Source organism: Gobius niger, assembly GCF_951799975.1.
Source record: "Gobius niger genome assembly, chromosome: 8".
Taxonomy (NCBI): domain Eukaryota; kingdom Metazoa; phylum Chordata; class Actinopteri; order Gobiiformes; family Gobiidae; genus Gobius; species Gobius niger.
In genome coordinates, this window is record NC_136859.1 from 4,335,764 (window position 1) to 4,355,775 (window position 20,012).

The 20,012-nt window shown below is 43.5% G+C and overlaps 2 protein-coding genes across 2 annotated transcripts; both read right to left on the minus strand.

Moving 5' to 3' along the window:
* Window positions 1-1,444: 1,444 nt before the first annotated feature.
* On the minus strand, window positions 1,445-4,133 carry LOC306966690 (acyl-coenzyme A thioesterase 1-like; the record flags this gene model as incomplete). The annotated part of the gene is made up of 4 exons (XM_079561503.1): window positions 1,445-2,053; window positions 2,464-2,651; window positions 3,055-3,325; window positions 3,951-4,133. The coding sequence occupies 4 exons, from the start codon at window positions 4,131-4,133 to the stop codon at window positions 1,445-1,447; spliced, it is 1,251 nt and encodes a 416-aa protein (XP_079417629.1).
* Window positions 4,134-7,778: 3,645 nt separating this feature from the next.
* Window positions 7,779-19,327, minus strand: LOC306966691 (acyl-coenzyme A thioesterase 1-like; the record flags this gene model as incomplete). Its single annotated transcript, XM_079561504.1, has 4 exons — window positions 7,779-8,387; window positions 8,836-9,023; window positions 10,845-11,115; window positions 19,145-19,327. 4 exons carry the CDS (start codon window positions 19,325-19,327, stop codon window positions 7,779-7,781), a joined length of 1,251 nt encoding a protein of 416 aa, XP_079417630.1.
* Window positions 19,328-20,012: the final 685 nt, after the last annotated feature.

The window sequence follows — 20,012 nt, forward strand, 5'->3', positions numbered from 1 at the left end:
TACTGCATTGATTTGACCATCCAGGGTTACACGGCCTCATCAGTGAACAAGACTGTTTGAAACTGAGTCTTCATGGATTTCTGTTCATCAGCTTCAATGAACAGTTCAGGGGAGGCCGGATAGAAGGTTTATGCACAACTGCAGCCTCTGGAGGGTCCTACACCTTGATGTTCGGGAGACTCCAGAGGCACCAGCAGCTTCAAATACCTGTTTGCTGCTTTGTAGCAGCTGTTCTCTTAATCTGATGTATTTGTGTGCTCTGAATCAGTTTAAGTTTAAGAAAATTAGGTACCGGCCCTAAAGTTGTTTTTCACGCGTCTAAAGTCCAATGCATTAGCGGCTACATGGAGGTACTGCAGCAACGGCGGAGCAATGGTGGCCTCTAGTGTCGTCGTTGCAAAGCAGAGCAGCCAGCGGCCATTGTTTGGGATTCAATCTGGGTAGTCCTGACCTTTAACCTGGACCAGCATGCTTTGCGTTTGGTGAGATGCAGAATCTGCTTGTTGCTGATTGGTTTAGTTCATTGACCATTTGTGCGCGTTAGGCCCGCCCTGCTCCGTTACCAGACTAACTTCCCTGTGTAGAATGGACAGGGAATAGAAACAAAAAAAATCTGATTACTGTTGTAACTAAACAAAAAGTTTGTGTTTTATGTATATCAAAATGTATTGATAATGATTGCTTGTACTTATTGCATTTGTTTGTTGCAAAAAAGAGGACCTCAGGAAGAGTAGCCAAAACAGTAAACAGTAGTTATAACAACCAATGATTATTTGTTACCATCATACAGAGGAAATAAATACAATTGTCTTGTTAATTTATGATTCCATATATTTATTGATACATTTATAAATGTTATTTTTTTCAAGAGTTATTACATTCACAAACTCGTTAATTTCAGTTCCACCTTGAGAATCACATTTTGCTCTTTAGTTCTTTAACGTGCCTGTTATTGGCTTCATTCACATGCTCAATCACCTGTAATCACTAAATCAAATTCAGTGCACACAACTGAAAGTAATTCAATACAATCTTCAATAAAACTATTATGTGGGGTTTTGTTAATGGTCATGTAAAGTACATGTAAAGTAAATCTCCATTTTTACACCCTCTTTGGGTTTGGCGCGTTTCGGACACAAAATTGAAGTGAGTTGGACGACACTCAATCTGAACTGCTGTGTCTTTGTCGAGCCATGTCTACGTCAAAAAACTAAACCCTTTTTTCCGTCGTTCTGCATCTTCTAAAATTTACTTTGCGGCACAGAAGCTTCTATCAACTTTGTGCTGAAGTGTGAGAGAAAACAGTTAAACTTACGCAACAAATGCTTTCACGCTGAATCATCACAGTTTAGCATTAGCCTGGTTAGCTTCACAGTTTAGCATTAGCCTCACAGTTTAGCATTAGCCTGGTTAGCCTCACAGTTTAGCATTAGCCTGGTTAGCCTCACAGTTTAACATTAGCCTGGTTAGCCTCACACTTGAGATGCTTCCTGAAAAACTCCTGTATCTTCCTCCACAGTTTCACCTCGGCTCTTGCGTGCGCTGCGGGTTCTCCTCCCCAAAGCACCGCCATGTTTTCAACTCCATGGAACCCAGACACTTCAAACGGTGAGAACGGAGTGTCCAAGATGTGTCCCGCCTGAGGGTACGAAACCGCCTCAAAATTATCCCTCCCGTGACGCTTCATCCGCTCCACCATCTGCTCCATAAACGCCACACTGTCCCAGTTCAGGTCGTCCTCCGAGGCCACGAACAGGAACTGAGCGCTGGCCTTTTCTATGGGCACGACCGAGTCACGGTGCTCTGCGGACGTCGGGATGGGCAGGGCGTTTTTGACCATATAAAGGTCAGAGGTCAGGGTGATGCGTTTGGACAGATCAGGTCTTAGCGCTGGGAGGATCTGCTGTTGTTTGTAGAAGAGCGGCAGTTGAACGTTAGCGCTGCAGCCGTTGATCGAGACGACGGCCCCAACGCCTCGCACGAACGCGGCCACAGACAGAGCCACGTCGGCCCCTTTAGAGAGGCCCATGACCCCCACCTCCACACCGCCCACCTGGAACACAGCACAGAAGTTACTGTAGAATCACGTGGCCTTAGCCACACTCTATCGTGTTCTGAGTTTACAATCTCACAAAACTTTCTCTCACAAGCCCCACAGGTCGAGTTACGAAGTTGGATTTTCATTAAAGCAGAACAAAGTGAGCTGTGCTTAGAGCTCCTCCTGCTGGTCACTTTTGAGAATAGCACTGTTTTAACCCCCCACCATCATCATCACTCAAAGCTTCGCAAAATAGTAAATATTCAAACACAAGACAACATTTTCCTGCTATACACAGAAAATTGCTTTGGCAATTTGAATGTTCCGGTGTGAGTCGGGTCCTGGTGTGAGTCGGGCCCTGGTGTGAGTCGGGTCCTGCTCCTGGAGGAGCGGCTACAGAAGAACAGAGCAGTTCAGACTCAGACCTTTCTGTGCTGCAGTAGATACTGCACGGCCGCCTCGTACTGATCCAGATGAAGCCGCTCGCTCTTGTCCAATTTGCGGTTGAAGATCGGGACAGTCATCACCACGAAGCCTTTGTTCGCCAGAAGCCCCGCCCTCTTCTCTGTCGGGAAGGTGGAGAGGTTGAGCACCGCGGGAAACGGCCCGGAGCCTGGGACAACAGGACACATGTTAAAGAGGCGTGTTATTCCAGGACTGAAGGACAAGGTCAAAGTTTATTTATAAAGCACATTTAACATACAGTTGACACGGCCCAAAGTGCTGTACATGTTTCAGTGATAGACAAATATATATATATATATATATATATGTATATATACACAGTACAAAATAACAACATGGAATGCTCAACTCAGCTCAGCTGAAAGCCAACGCATAGGGGCGTGTTTTAAGAGTGACTTAAAACTCTGGAGAGCAGGTGATGTTGTGACGTCACAAGAGAAACATAACTGTTAATAAACAGGTTTGAAGAAATCACTGTCTGTTAAAAAGACATTTTCAATCATTCCTCTCCTGGTTCTATTCAAAAACATTAGACTGAGTAGGACACAGACCTGGGGGAGTGAAGAGGACCCCGGAGAAGCCCCGCCCCGTCACAGTCTGTCTCTGGACTCCGTCTCCCAGAATGCACCTCTCGTTGGTCTCCTTCGCCAGTATCTGCCCGTCCTGCTTGTCGACCACAGAGAAATGGACCACGTGTGGACTCAGGGCCTGGTTTTTGAAGAATTTTCTGTGTGGAACTTCTGGGCTCAGGGACCAGAACAGACCCATGGGCTGGACCCCGCTGTAGGAGCCCCTGAGGGGGGCGTCCCGTGACACGTGGACCTGAGGCAGAGGAGCATGACAGGACGAGAACATTTTGACACATAACCTCATCATTAATCATCTGCTCAGCTTTGAAAACATTTCAGTCCAGAGTCAGTGGATGAGCTCAGACTGTGCTTTTTAAAAAACTTTGAGCATTTGAGTGGTTGTATAAGCTACGCAGCGGCGGAGTGATCTGCTAGAAAATAGTCCCTCAAAATGCGATCATTCATGTGATGCAAGGTCAGTTATATTCCAAAAAATATTCTATGGACACAGACATTTATATGGTTAGTCTGGTATCCATGGTGTATCACGATATTTTGCAGAAAAGCCTGAGATGTGAATAAGTGAGTACACCCGTGTATTAAATAGCTGACTGACTCTTCTTTTGCAGCAATAACTGCTTTCCTGTCGTTGCAGATTAGACGCTCATTTCACTCAGATGCTATTTTTTCAAGCAGACACTGTTTAATAATTCTTGTGATGTTAATAAAGCTCGGACCACATTTCGTGACCAACTTAGGCAGAAATGTAAGAAATTCCACACGGTGTACTCACTTTTTCCTCCACTGTAGCCTAATGCATAATGCCCCTGTAAGGACTGGTCCTGATGAAAGTTGATGGATGAATCTGTGTGCAGTACCTGTCCGCTGTGGTCCGCCCTGAACTCTGCCCAGGAGCTGAAGCTGGAGCCCTTCTCGTCGGTGGCGCTGGCCCTCAGCACCACGTCCTGCTGCGAGCTCAGCCCCGTCACACGGATCTGCAGCGGGTCGTCGAACATGCAGCGAGCGCTGGGCAGGAGGATCAGACGCAGACGTGAGGACATCTCTGTAACACCAAGGAGACGAAGACGATGAAGACGATAAACTGGACCAGCACTGACCACGAGTGTAAGGAGAAACTCTGCAGGTAAAGAGCAGAAAAAACTACACAATTAAAGAGATACAGAATCTGTTTGAAGCTTCTGAGGGATGTCGTGGATTTTCTCACCCAATGTTAAAGAAAAGCTTAAGAGATGTTGTCTAGTCAAGATGTGAGGTTTAATACATATATATATATATATATATATATATATATATATATATGAAGAACACACAAAGCTGTGCATCAGAGTTCTGCCCAAGTCAGCTTTGGCATCACCTTATAAAGGTGAACACACCAAAGGCAGAACAGCATGACAGGGTCAGGAGACCGTTGGTGTGTTTATGCAGATCACCAGCGTCACATGTGAATACATGGGGAGACAGACACTGGGATGTTGATGTAATCAGGAAAGGCCTTTTGTTTAAGGGCCAGGCCGTTTGGGCCTATTGTGTCTTTAGATGTAAAAAAGGATCTTGTCTGGGATGCAGAAAGCCGGCACTTTCTGGTGGTGAGTTGAAGCTCAGCGTGTCATCAGACGAGAGGAGCCTGGTCTTGTGTATTGACCACACTGTGGCTGGTTTGAGATTATAGTAACTCTGACTAAAGTTGTCACAACAGGGACAATAAAGAGCTTCCTGAGCAGCTGCATCACTGTGTGGTGTAGTGACAGAGCTACATGAGAACATAAAAAGTTCACAAAGAAAGACCCAGACATCAAGTCTTTGGATGTTCTGGACAATTCAGTCAAGTTCAGAATGGTTAAAAAAGGCAATAGGCCCGAGTGTTGAGGAGCCGAACCAAATGGTGCGGATCAAAGCTCCAGGTTTATTGGTCAAAACATGTGAGGATTAACCTGTGATGAAAGTCACAACAGAACTCCTGCAAAGCCAGTGTCCAGTCTATGGAGCTCAGGAGGATATGGACATCTGTGTTTGGAGCTAATAGCAAACATTGTCCATAAACTAACACGAGCAAAACATAATACAAAAGAGCCGTGGAACAACTTCATGAGCTGCTGATTCACTACTGGTGAACACATGTATCACACTGTAGTGTTCCAATGCTTTTATGTGAACATTAACCTCAGTGTTTTACTTTTTAAAGTCTCCATTAGTTTACAAAGTCAAATGAAAGCCCTAGTTTAGTACTTGTTCAGACCTGGCTTTATGTTCATGTAGTTTAGTCAGAGGTGATTCATTCTCATTCACATTTAGTCGAGGTCAAGTGTTTTTCAACTTTTACTTGAATATTATTTTCCACACAACACTTTTTACATCTACTTAGGAATAATATTGTATAAGTATAACTTCACTTACTTGTATTGGGCAACAATGGCCGAGCAGGTCGTCTTATGGAAAGGTTGAAGGTTTGGATCCTGGATCCAGCAGGTGCAGATGGTCGTGTCCTTGGACAAGACGCTTCAGGTTTGTCTGTGTGTGACTGCAGGTGAATGCTGCATGCTGGGTAAATTTATATCCTGAGTTTCTCCCAAAGACACATTAAACAGATGACTCTTCCCAACTCCTCCCCATTGACATTATTGACAATAGAAGTTTCCCTCATTAATACGTTTATACGTAACCAGGTTAACTAAAGAGCACTTAATGTCCAAGGCCAGGCTCCACGAATGGATTAGTTATGGAGGAAGGAGGAAGAATGTCCCCACGGCACAATGAATAATTCAGCTGAACATTTTGCTGTGAAAATATGGACCTGAATTTGGCTCGACTTTACTGGACTGTGATAAATATGTTTATTGTTCGCCAGAAAACAGGTAAAAAGACTGAAAAATTGTGATTCCCATGAGAGGTTTTCTTCCCTCTCGGCTTGGCCACGCCCCCTTGTGTGACGGATTACCATCATGTCATGGTAAAACTGGGGGATTTGGGGAGGATTTTTGTAGGTTTATGATTTATAGTCATTACAGTTTTAGGGAAGAATCCATGAGACTTGTTGGGACACGGTGGCCATTCACCAACTATCCACTACTGCATTGATTTGACCATCCAGGGTTACACGGCCTCATCAGTGAACAAGACTGTTTGAAAATGAGTCTTCATGGATTTCTGTTCATGAGCTTCAATGAACAGTTTAGGGGAGGCCGGATAGAAGGTTTATGCACAACTGCAGCCTCTGGAGGGTCCTACACCTTGATGTTCGGGAGACCCAAGAGGCACCACCAGCTTCAAATACCTGTTTGCTGCTTTGTAGCAGCTGTTCTCTTAATCTGATGTATTTGTGTGCTCTGAATCAGTTTAAGTTTAAGAAAATTAGGTACTGGCCCTAAAGTTGTTTTTCACGGGTCTAAAGTCCAATGCATTAGCGGCTACATGGAGGTACTGCAGCAACGGCGGAGCAATGGTGGCCTCTAGTGTCGTCGTTGCAAAGCAGAGCAGCCAGCGGCCATTGTTTGGGATTCAATCTGGGTAGTCCTGACCTTTAACCTGGACCAGCATGCTTTGCGTTTGGTGAGATGCAGAATCTGCTTGTTGCTGATTGGTTTAGTTCATTGACCATTTGTGCGCGTTAGGCCCGCCCTGCTCCGTTACCAGACTAACTTCCCTGTGTAGAATGGACAGGGAATAGAAACAAAAAAAATCTGATTACTGTTGTAACTAAACAAAAAGTTTGTGTTTTATGTATATCAAAATGTATTGATAATGATTGCTTGTACTTATTGCATTTGTTTGTTGCAAAAAAGAGGACCTCAGGAAGAGTAGCCAAAACAGTAAACAGTAGTTATAACAACCAATGATTATTTGTTACCATCATACAGAGGAAATAAATACAATTGTCTTGTTAATTTATGATTCCATATATTTATTGATACATTTATAAATGTTATTTTTTTCAAGAGTTATTACATTCACAAACTCGTTAATTTCAGTTCCACCTTGAGAATCACATTTTGCTCTTTAGTTCTTTAACGTGCCTGTTATTGGCTTCATTCACATGCTCAATCACCTGTAATCACTAAATCAAATTCAGTGCACACAACTGAAAGTAATTCAATACAATCTTCAATAAAACTATTATGTGGGGTTTTGTTAATGGTCATGTAAAGTACATGTAAAGTAAATCTCCATTTTTACACCCTCTTTGGGTTTGGCGTGTTTCGGACACAAAATTGAAGTGAATTGGACGACACTCAATCTGAACTGCTGTGTCTTTGTCGAGCCATGTCTACGTCAAAAAACTAAACCCTTTTTCCCGTCGTTCTGCATCTTCTAAAATTTACTTTGCGGCACAGAAGCTTCTATCAATTTTGTGCTGAAGTGTGAGAGAAAACAGTTAAACTTACGCTACGAATGCTTTCACGCTGAATCATCACAGTTTAGCATTAGCCTGGTTAGCCTCACAGTTTAGCATTAGCCTGGTTAGCTTCACAGTTTTGCATTAGCCTGGTTAGCCTCACAGTTTAGCGTTAGCCTGGTTAGCCTCACAGTTTAGCATTAGCCTGGTTAGCCTCACAGTTTAGCATTAGCCTGGTTAGCCTCACAGTTTAGCGTTAGCCTGGTTAGCCTCACAGTTTAGCATTAGCCTGGTTAGCCTCACAGTTTAGCATTAGCCTGGTTAGCCTCACAGTTTAGCATTACCCTGGTTAGCCTCACAGTTTAGCATTAGCCTGGTTAGCCTCACACTTGAGGTGCTTCCTGAAAAACTCCTGTATCTTCCTCCACAGTTGCACCTCGGCTCTTGCGTGCGCCGCGGGTTCTCCTCCCCAAAGCACCGCCATGTTTTCAACTCCATGGAACGTAGACACTTCGAACGGTGAGAACGGAGTGTCCAACATGTGTCCCGCCTGAGGGTACGAAACCGCCTCAAAATTATTCCTCCCGTGACGCTTCATCCGCTCCACCATCTGCTCCATAAACGCCACACTGTCCCAGTTCAGGTCGTCCTCCGAGGCCACGAACAGGAACTGAGCGCTGGCCTTTTCTATGGGCACGACCGAGTCACGGTGCTCTGCGGACGTCGGGATGGGCAGGACATTTTTGACCATATAAAGGTCAGAGGTCAGGGCGATGCCTTTGGACTGATCAGGTCTTAGCGCTGGGAGGATCTGCTGTTGTTTGTAGAAGAGCGGCAGTTGAACGTTGGCGCTGCAGCCGTTGATCGAGACGACGGCCCCAACGCCTCGCACGAACGCGGCCAAAGACAGAGCCACGTCGGCCCCTTTAGAGCGGCCCACCACCCCCACCTCCGCACCGCCCACCTGGAACACAGCACAGAAGGTTACTCCAGGATCACGTGGCCTTAGCCACACTGTATCGTGTTCTGAGTTTACAATCTCACAAAAGTTTCTCTCACAGGCCCCACAGGTCGAGTTGGACGAAGTTGGATTTTCATTAAAGCAGAACAAAGTGAGCTGTGCTTAGAGCTCCTCCTGCTGGTCACTTTTGAGAATAGCACTGTTTTAAACCCCCACCATCATCATCACTCAAAGCTTCGCAAAATAGTAAATATTCAACACAAGACAACCTTTTCCTGCTATACACGGACAATTGCTTTGGCAATTTGAAATGTTCCGGTGTGAGTCGGGTCCTGGTGTGAGTCGGGCCCTGGTGTGAGTCGGGCCCCGGTGTGAGTCGGGTCCCTGGTGTAAGTCGGGTCCTGCTCCTGGAGGAGCGGCTACAGAAGAACTGAGCAGTTCAGACTCAGACCTTGCTGTGCTGCAGTAGATACTGCACGGCCGCCTCGTACTGATCCAGATGAAGCCGCTCGCTCTTGTCCAATTTGCGGTTGAAGACCGGGACAGTCATCACCACGAAGCCTTTGTTCGCCAGAAGCCCCGCCCTCTTCTCTGACGGGTAGGAGGGGAGGTCGAGCACTGCGGGAAACGGCCCGGAGCCTGGGACAACAGGACACATGTTAAAGAGGCGTGTTATTCTCTTCAACACTCGAAACCAGGTGTGAGCTCCAGGACTGAAGGTCAAGGTCATGGTCAAAGTATATTTATAAAGCACATTTAACATACAGTTGACATGGCCCAAAGTGCTGTACATGTTTCAGTGAGACAAATATATACACTGCGTTCCAAGTTATTAGGCAAATTGGATTTTTGTGTCAAAAAGGTAAAAAAAAAAACATTAATAATGAAACTCATGGATGGTATCGGCCTCGGGGCTCTATGCATCACTGACATTACTCTCAGAGACCTGGGATGATTAGTTTTCAGGTGAAGCCCAGTTAAGGGAAAAACTACTTAAAAAGGGTGTTCCACTTTATTAAGCAGACCATCATTTTCAAGCAGTAAAGGAAAGAAAAAGGGTCTTTCTGCTGATGAAAAGCGTGAAATAGTTGAATGCCTTGGTCTAGGTATGAAAACCTTCAATATTTCATGAAAGATTAAGCATAATCATCGTACTGATAAGAGATTTGTGGATGATTCAGAGCACACTCGGGTTTGTGCAGTAAAGGCACAATATGGACGGTTTCTGCCAGACAAACACATCAGACTATTAGAACAGATGCTACAAAGCAGCATACAGGTATTTGAAGCTGCTGGTCCCTCTGGAGTCTCCGGAACATCAAGGTGTAGGACCCTCCAGAGGCTGCAGTTGTGCATAAACCTTCTATCCGGGCCTCCCCTAAACTGTTAATTGAAGCTGATGAACAGAAACGGCTGCAGTGGCTCAGAAATACATGAAGACTCATTTTCAAACAGTCTTGTTCACTGATGAGGCCGTGTGACCCTGGATGGTCAACTCAATGGAGTAGTGGATAGTTGGTGAATGACCACAATGTCCCAACAAGGCTGTGACGTCAGTAAGGAGGGGGCGGAGTCATGTTTTGGGCCAGAGTCATGGTGAGAGAGCTGGTCGGCCCCATTAGGCCCTTTTAGGATCCCTGAATGTGTGAAAATGACCTTTGAAAAATATTTGGAGTTTCTGACTGACCACTGTCTTCTATGCTACAAAAAGAAGAGTCGTGTTTTCCCTGAAAAAATCCTCTTCATGCATGACAACGCACCATGTCCTACTGCAAAGAATACCTCTGCATCACTGGCTGCTATGGGCATAAAAGGAGAGAAACACATGATGTGGACCCCCTCCTCCCCTGACCTCAGCCCTATTGAGAACCTTTGGAGCCTCAACAAAAAAAACTTCTATGAGGGTGGGAGGCAGTTTTCATCCAAACGGCAGCTCTGGGAGGCTATTCTAACATCCTGCAAAGAAATCCAAGCAGAAACTGTAAAATAATTTGGAACTTGGAACAGTGGATTTTGAGGTTTTTACTACATTTATTTTTGAAAAATTATTATTATTATTGAAAAATTCTGTTATCACTAGGAATTTTTTCCACCACATTTAAATGATCCTCTACCAGTTAAAGACTTGAAAATTATGCTGACTCTAATTTGAGTTGACAATTTAGAAAATCTTAGAAAAATGTCATTTGCATAATAATTTGGAACACAGTGTATATATTTACACACAGTACAAAATAACAACATGGAATGCTCAACTCAGCTCGTGTTGAAAGCCAACGCATAGAGGCGTGTTTTTAAGAGTGACTTAAAACTCTGGAGAGCAGGTGATGTTGTGACGTCACAAGAGAAACATAACTGTTAATAAACAGGTTTGAAGAAATCACTATCTGTTAAAAAGACATTTTCAGTCATTCCTCTCCTGGTTCTATTCAAAAACATTAGACTGAGTAGGACACAGACCTGGGGGAGTGAAGAGGACCCCGGTGAAGCCCCGCCCCGTCACAGTCTGTCTCTGGACTCCGTCTCCCAGAATGCACCTCTCGTTGGTCTCCTTCGCCAGTATCTGCCCGTCCTGCTCTTCGACCACAGAGAAATGGACCACGTGTGGACTCAGGGCCTGGTTTTTGAAGAATCTTGCATGTGGAACTTCTGGGCTCAGGGACCAGAACAGACCCATGGGCTGGACCCCGCTGTAGGAGCCCCTGAGGGGGGCGTCCCGTGACACGTGGACCTGAGGCAGAGGAGCGTGACAGGACGATAAGAACATTTTGACACATAACCTCATCATTAATCATTTGCACAGCTTTGAAAACATTTCAGTCCAGAGTCAGTGGATGAGCTCAGACTGTGCTTTTAAAACACGTGTGAACACTTTTAGTATGAATGTGTGTGAAGCGGCCAGGATTTGCCCTATGCAAAGGTCCACTCTGGCTGCAGTAATGAGGCGTCTCGGACGCGTGTTTTCCAAAACAAAGAATACTGTATTTCAAAGGTTTATTTGGCAAACCTCACAGCCATCGACAGGGACACAGACTTCAGACTCCATAGACACTGGACACGGTCAAAAAGATGTATGCCCCCATACTGCAACACCTGAGTGCCCCTTCCTCACCCCTTATATAGGGCAGGTAATTATATAAACACACACAGCGCCACACAGTGGCAGGAGGATCAAACATGGCTGAAATGGCTCCAACAGTGTGTCTCATTATTCAAAATGTAAATGTTTAGAAACACAAGGTTTGATGTTTGTAGAAAAATGTCTTTATACTTTATGGATCAGGTCTGTGTCGCCATCTGGTGGCCACAGCCCAGAATGGACTGTATTGAGCTGCACAAATACTATTTATTTATTTATTTATTTTTGCAAGGACAGTGCATATTAACATAACAGCTCAACTGTAAAATATGCCAGAGTTAGCCAAAAGGCTAGTTTTCATCTGTAGTCCTCGGCCAGATGTACAGTAGGCACCCTGGAAATGGGTAAGACAAGTTATCACGATTATCACATGGCAAAGTACAATAAACATCACATTTGCTCAGCAGCAGGAATAACACACCAAAACAAACATGCAACAAAGAGTTCATGCGCGACAGAGCTTAAGTGAGAATGTAGGAGGCAACATGAGGAAGCACAGCAGGAGTTCATGAACAACTAGTCAGTTAGATAAAAGATACAGTCAATACAGATTAAAAGATACAGTTAATAACATTAGTCAGTTATAATAGAAGGTGTAAAAAAGAAAGTAATCATTAAAATGCAGCAGTATTGAGATTAGATAAGAAAGACATGCAAGAGACTCAGGGAAGCGGCAGCGGACGTTCAGTGCTGGCATGTTTGTTTGCTCAGGAGCCAACGTTTTAATGATGAACGGAACATGTTATAACTATTGATTTCTCTGATTGTTGCTGGGATGTTGTTCCAATCTTTTGAAGCTTTAAAAGAGAAGGCTGACTGACTAAACGCAGTTTTCCTGAGTGGAATGACACAGTCTCCTCTGGATGTTCCTCTAGTGAGGCGACTGGTGTCGGACCTTACACTCAGAAATTCACTAAGAGGTGGAGGAGCCAGGCCATGAAGGATTTTGTATGCTAAACACATATCTGTGAACTTGATAAGATTTTCCCAAGTTAATAAATTGTATTTTGACAGAATATTGCAGTGATGAAAATGACGTGGTTTCTTATCCAGAACTTTAAGTGTTTGTTTGTATAGGGACTGTATTGGTTTCATAGTGGTGTGGTTGGCCTGGGACCAGCTGGTGAGGCAGTAAGTCATATGCGAGAAGATCATTGAATGCATAAACATTTTGGCTGCTCGGGTGGACATTGAGTTTCTGATAAATCGAAAATTGGCTAAATTAAATTTTACTTTCTTGACAGTTTTTGTGACATGAGAATTAAAGTTGAGTTTGGAGTCGATGAGAATACCGAGATACTTAAATTCTGTAACTATTTGAAGTTTTTCACCAGATATTACAATGTCCGGATTTGCAGTGGAGTTGGTAGTTTTGGTAAAAAACATACCGACTGTCTTGGAGACATTTAACTGAAGGCTACTCTGATTTAGCCATTCACTGACCTTGACCATAGCGTTTGTGAGTTTAGTTGCCACTGCTGTTTTTGATGGCCCATGTATGTATAGGACTGTATCGTCTGCGTACATTTGAATATTTACTTCTGGGCACACAAGTGGTAGGTCATTAATATACATGCAGAACAGAAGAGGGCCCAGGATTGACCCTTGGGGCACTCCAGTGGACAAATCAAGGGGTTCAGACTGAGAGCTGCCAATACGGACAGTTTGTGATCGGTGGTAAAGATAAGATGCTACCCACTTTATCGCATTATCTGAAAAGTTGAAACTATAAAGCTTGGAGAGTAAGGTTTTATGATTAACAGTGTCAAAAGCTTTCCTGAGATCTAAAAAGATGGCTCCAACAACGCTGTTCTTGTCAAGCAATGACTTAATTTTTTCAATGAAAAAGCAGTTAGCTGTCTCTGTGGAATGGTTAGGCCTAAATCCAAATTGTCGTGGGTGGAGGGAAAAGACCGTGTTGTTGAGGTGATCTCTGATCTGTTGGGATACCCACTTTTCCAGAACCTTTGACATTACTGGCAAGATACTAATAGGTCTGTAATTGGAAATGATTTGTCTGTCTCCAGATTTAAATATTGGGGAAACAATGGCTGACTTCCACACATTTGGAAATTCCCCCTTGGAGATAGACTGATTTATAATTTTTGAGATGGGAGTAATTAGTGATGAGCCTAGATCTTTCAGCATTGTGGTATCCATTCCAAACACATCTTTAGCTTTGGATGTGTTAAGTGACCTGATTAAGGCTTCTATATTTCCTTCAGAGGCACTGGAAAACACAAGGCTGGGCTCGGATGATGGAACTGAACACATTGTTTTGTCTATCTGTGAAAAACACATTGCAATAGATGCAACAGAGTCAACAAAATAGTTGTTAAATGCCGTGGCAACATCAGCAGGATCAGAGATACGTTTTCCATCTAATAAAAGTTCAACAGGTTTTCTTTCTTTGTGGTTCTGTCCCATCAGTTTTTTTAATTGATCCCAGATCAACTTCGAATTGCCCCCTGCTTTGCTTATTATACTAAGAAAAAAGTCAGCCCTTGACTTTTTCAACATAGATGTTACTTTGTTCCTCAGCATTGTAAAATGGCGTTTATCATGACATAGTTTTGATTTATTAGCCTTTTTTTTTGCAAGGTCACGTTCTTTCAATACTTTCAGGATTTCAGCATTAATCCATGGAAGACTTTTCCTGGAGTTTCTATTTCTAAATTTCTGAGTAAACTCATTAATGAAATATTGCAGTTTACTTGAGAGCACAGTACTTCCCTCATGTAAATCTTTCCCTGCAAGCAGATTACTCCAATCAAACCTGTTTATTGTGTTTTTGAAACGGTCCTGCTCTTTGTTAGGTATTCTGGTTGTTTCTTGCTCCTTAGCACTGGAAACACAAAATCGTTTGCTGGTCAATTTTCTTGCCACCAGAACTAGATTGTGGTCCGATAGGCCTGTGATCATGTTAAAGGATTTGGTGATTCTTTCTGGTTTGTTGCTGAATATTAAATCAATCTGAGTTCCAGTGTTATGGGTTATTCTTGTTGGGCCCTTAACTACCTGCGTTAGATCAAAGTTATCGCTTATTTGTTTGAGATTTTTCCTGACTGATTTATCTTCCCAATTAACATTAAAATCTCCCATTATTATTACTTCTTTTTCAAGGTTACAATTTAAAAGCATGCTGCGAAATTTTTCATAAAAATCAATTTTGGCCGAGGGTGGGCGATAAATTACTATCAGGCTAAAATACATTTGTGGAGATAACATAATTTTAATTCCTATACATTCCAAATCACTATTGGACAAGTCTATTTCCTCACAGCGAATGCTACTTTTTATGTACACCATGACACCACCTCCTTTAGATTTCATCCTGTCTCTTCTGTACGTTTGATAACCTGGTATGGTAATTGCTGCAGGGGGTGAATTTGCATGAAGCCAGGTTTCAGACAGACATAGAAAATCTAAATTTGAGTCTATTAACAGATGTTGGATTTGTTCATTTTTTGATATGAGACTGCGTACATTAAGGTGTCCACCAAGTAAGCCCTTTGGTTTTATGCTGGAGTCCCATATTATTTTGGAGTTGTTGACAGTTCTGAAGACATTCCATTGCCTGTTTTTCACGACTGCTCGATTTGTCGTCAATTTCCTGTTTTGCTTTGAAGTACTTCCGGTTGTAGCTACACTACTTACGTTAGCTTTGTTCTTATTTGAATTGGGATGTAGCTGTAACAATTGTCGGGTTGGTGAGTTTTCACCTGCATTATTAGACCCATATGGTGATTTCTGCTGAACCGAGGTGCCGTGAACAGGATGGGCAACGTTTCCCGAGTTCCTCGTCGTCGTACAAGGTGCTTCTGGTGGAGTTAGCGCGCGCGGTGCTTCCCAGGTAAACAAGCCATTCCTCCGGGAAAATGCAGATTCCTCCTCCATCGAACTGGCCCCCGTCACCGCACTGGTCATCGGTAGATCCACGCTCGCCGAGAAGATAGAATCAGGCAGGTGAGCCGGTTGTTCGAGTGTGTAGTTTTGTGTACATGGTGAGCATACCTGAAGGTTTCCAGTGGTGCTCCTACTGTAAGTAGATGACGCCTGAGGTCCCGTCTGTGGTGGTGCGCTGAGGGGTCCGGGGCATTGATGAATGTCTCCGGATAGCAGTAGACAAATTGCGATTATGAACGCGAGGCTTTGATGTTGTTGAAGTACAGTTTTGTACACTCGACCTCTTGCTTGATTGAAGAGATGTGGATGAATGAGGGTGACAGCTAAGGCATATCTCCCGAAACCAAAGCGTTTATTTACATGGCTCGCCCTCAGATGAGGTGCCCAGGATAGTTTTATGTCACCATAAATGAAGTGTCTGTCATCAAACGTTTGTCCGGTGTCGGTATAACTGATACTACTTGTGATCAACACGTATGCAAAGAGAGCTGCTGCTACACCTGACACACCCGGCGCCGCCATCTTGAACCATGACTATAACTACTGATCAAATACTACTATAAAAGTAAAAGTCGCTCCATTGTATTATTACTTCAGTGAGAGTACTTAAGTATTTGCTCTCCAAAATACTCAAAGTAGAAAGTACATGTCTGTCATAAAAATAACTCTTCTTCACCTCTTCTTTCTCATTGTGTCAGTGGCATTGGCAGCACTTCTGCACAGAGTTTGCATGAGGGATAATGCACGACGAGGCGTCCATGACCAGAAGTAACTGGACGATGCGGAGCCGTGAACCGGAGTCCAGATATTCTGACAATACACTGCGTTCCAAATTATTATGCAAATTGTATTTTTGTGTCAAAAAGGTAAAAAATAAATAAATAAATAATGAAACTCATGGATGGTATCGGGTCTCGGGGCTCTATGAATCACTGACATTACTCTCAGAGACCTGGGATGATTAGTTTTCAGGTTAAGCCCAGTTAAGGGAAAAACTACTGAAAAAGGGTGTTCCACATTAATAGTTGAATGCCTTGGTCTAGGTATGAAAACCTTCGATATTTCATGAAAGATTAAGCGTAATCATCGTACTGATAAGAGATTTGTGGATGATTCAGACACACTCGGGTTTGTGCAGATAAAGGCACAATATGGACGGTTTCTGCCAGACAAACACATCAGATTAAGAGAACAGATGCTACAAAGCAGCAGACAGGTATTTGAAGCCGCTGGTGCCTCTGGAGTCTCCCGAACATCAAGGTGTAGGACCCTCCAGAGGCTGCAGTTGTGCATAAAACTTCTATCCGGCCTCCCCTAAACTGTTAATTGAAGCTGATGAACGGAAACGGCTGCAGTGGCTCAGAAATACATGAGGACTCATTTTCAAACAGTCTTGTTCACTGATGAGCGGCGTGTGACTCTGGATGGTCAGATGGATGGAGTAGTGAATGGTTGGTGAATGGCCACAATGTCCCAACAAGGCTGTGACGTCAGTAAGGAGGGGGCGGAGTCATGTTTTGGGCCAGAGTCATGGTGAGAGAGTTGACCTGTTAATATTTTTTTGATTGAAATACCTTTTGATTTCAGTAAATATGACCTCCTAATGCTACAAATACAACAAATGACCATTTTCAGTTAATTACAAGCTTTAAATGTATTGAAACGATGAGTTGCATAATAACTTGGAACAATTTTTTTCCACCACATTTAAATGATCCTCTACCAGTTAAAGACTTGAAAATTATTCTGACTCTCATTTGAGCTGACAATTTAAAAAAATCTTAGAAAAATGTCATTTGCATAATAATTTGGAACTCAGTGTAGACACGTCGGAGTCCATGATCCCGCTTACACCATGGTCCCGTGAACTGAAACTGTTCATTGGGGCCTGTTTGCTTATATTTTTTTAAGTCCTAGTTCCAGCACAATTGTTTATCGTTACCATGGTAACAGCTGCATGTAACTGTTGCCGGTGTAGCTGTGAGGGTGACCTATGCCCTCATCGCCATGGTAACCGCATACCAGAGTTGAGAATACCAGAGAATTTCTTCACTTCCTGTCTTGTGAATGGCTGATCAGATCAAACACAGTTCAGGACAAATGAAGTGTTGATCTTATCCTTTCGACCTCACAACCAGAGATGAGAACTCTTTATTGACCTTCAAATTGGACTAAAGACTGAATCTCAAACATCCGATTTGAGTGATAAGCCAATTCTTCAATTCATGGACAGTGAGAATGAACTCAACCAATCTGTTCTAATGATGAATTCTTCCCAAGGTCAACAAAAATGCAATGTACATACATACTGTTGAAATGTCGGTAATGCATTTGGAAAGTTTGTGAAGTTGTTAATGTGTTTATTACAATAGAAATGTATTTCCTGAATTCTCTCCCAAGAGAAGCCTTCCTCCCCTCCCACTTGGGCCCCAATCATATCAAGTTACGGACTGAATCGATTGGTCGAGTCCCATGGAGATAAAGGGGCCGCCCCGGAATAAAGGAAGGGTGCATGGAACTAGTTGGACAGAAATACCGAAATGTGAGAATTGTGAGAATTGCAAGACTTGAGTTGGAGTTCGAGAGAGTTGAGATTTCTCTTGGAGTTCAGACAGAAGGAGAAGGAGAGACGGCAGGAAGGGAGTGCATGGTGACATCCCCCGCTGAACTCTGACCTCTCTTTGTCTCAGAGGGACCGCAAGAATCTTTAAGTTTGAGCCCGTCATTTGATGTGATTTGTAACTATCAGTTACTTCTTTTAAGAACATTTGCATTTTTCCTACAAGACAACAACATTTTTGATCGCTGAGCTTTCAGCGCAACCATTTTGAGTCTAGCCTGTCAAGCTAAAGGCCCAAGGCCCAGAGGAGCTGGAGAGAGACCCCCGCCCCCCCCGCCCCCCCCGCCTCGCCTGCATCAGCTTGAAATCGCCACCCGAGAGACCACGACCACCAGGACTTTGGAACGCCGGACCACAGTTGGCGTGGAAAACCTTTCTCTCACGGTCGTAAGCGCATCTCACAGACCTGGCTCAATAAGACTCACATAACTGCTACGCAAACCACCTTACTGACTTTCAGATACAATTTTAGAACATTTTATCTGATTATTCATCCTGTAAGCCTTCTAGGTTATCCTGTTTGCACTTTAGTATTTAATGCCGTCTGTTAATTGATTCTGATCATTAAACCTCCATAAACCACAGTTTGCTTTGGTAATGTCTGTGTTTATTATTTCAGACTAAATGCGTACGTTCAAGACCTTGCTTCCTTCAGATAAATCTGTAGTTTAGCCTCCTATTCTTACTTTCATTTTGTTCGCTTTTTCGAACTGGTGCCCCGTTAAATTTTAAGGCTAATCTAAATCAATTCATGCGTTTATCATGATATTTTGCAGAAAAGCCTGAGATGTGAATCAGTGAGTCCACCCGTGTATTAAATAGCTGACTGACTCTTCTTTTGCAGCAATAACTGCTTTCCTGTCGTTGCAGATTAGACGCTCATTTCACTCAGATACTATTTTTTCAAGCAGACACTGTTTAATAATTGATAAGTGATGTTAATAAAGCTCGGACCACATTTAGTGACCAACTTAGGCAGAAATGTAAGAAATTCCACACGGTGTACTCACTTTTTCCTCCACTGTAGCCTAATGCATAATGCCCCTGTAAGGACTGGTCCTGATGAAAGTTGATGGATGAATCTGTGTGCAGTACCTGTCCGCTGTGGTCCGCCCTGAACTCTGCCCAGGAGCTGAAGCTGGAGCCCTTCTCGTCGGTGGCGCTGGCCCTCAGCACCACGTCCTGCTGCGAGCTCAGCCCCGTCACACGGATCTGCAGCGGGTCGTCGAACATGCAGCGAGCGCTGGGCAGGAGGATCAGACGCAGACGTGAGGACATCTCTGTAACACCAAGGAGACGAAGACGATGAAGACGATAAACTGGACCAGCACTGACCACGAGTGTAAGGAGAAACTCTGCAGGTAAAGAGCAGCAAAAACTACACAATTAAAGAGATACAGAATCTGTTTGAAGCTTCTGTGGGACAACAGAGAGCTTCCTGAGCAGCTGCATCACTGTGTGGTGTAGTGACAGAGCTACATGAGAACATAAAAAGTTCACAAAGAAAGACCCACACATCAAGTCTTTGGATGTTCTGGACAATTCAGTCAAGTTCAGAATGGTTAAAAAAGGCAATAGGCCCGAGTGTTGAGGAGCCGAACCAAAAGGTGCGGATCAAAGCTCCAGGTTTATTGCAAAATTTAATGAAAAATAAGTGTCTTTGGTCAAAACATGTGAGGATTAACCTGTAATGAAAGTCACAACAGAACTCCTGCAAAGCCAGTGTCCAGTCTATGGAGCTCAGGAGGATTTGGACATCTGTGTTTGGAGGTAATAGCAAACATTGTCCATAAACTAACACGAGCAAAACATAATACAAAAGAGCCGTGGAACAACTTCATGAGCTGCTGATTCACTACTGGTGAACACATGTATCACACTGTAGTGTTCCAATGCTTTTATGTGAACATTAACCTCAGTGTTTTACTTTTTAAAGTCTCCATGAGTTTATAAAGTCAAATGA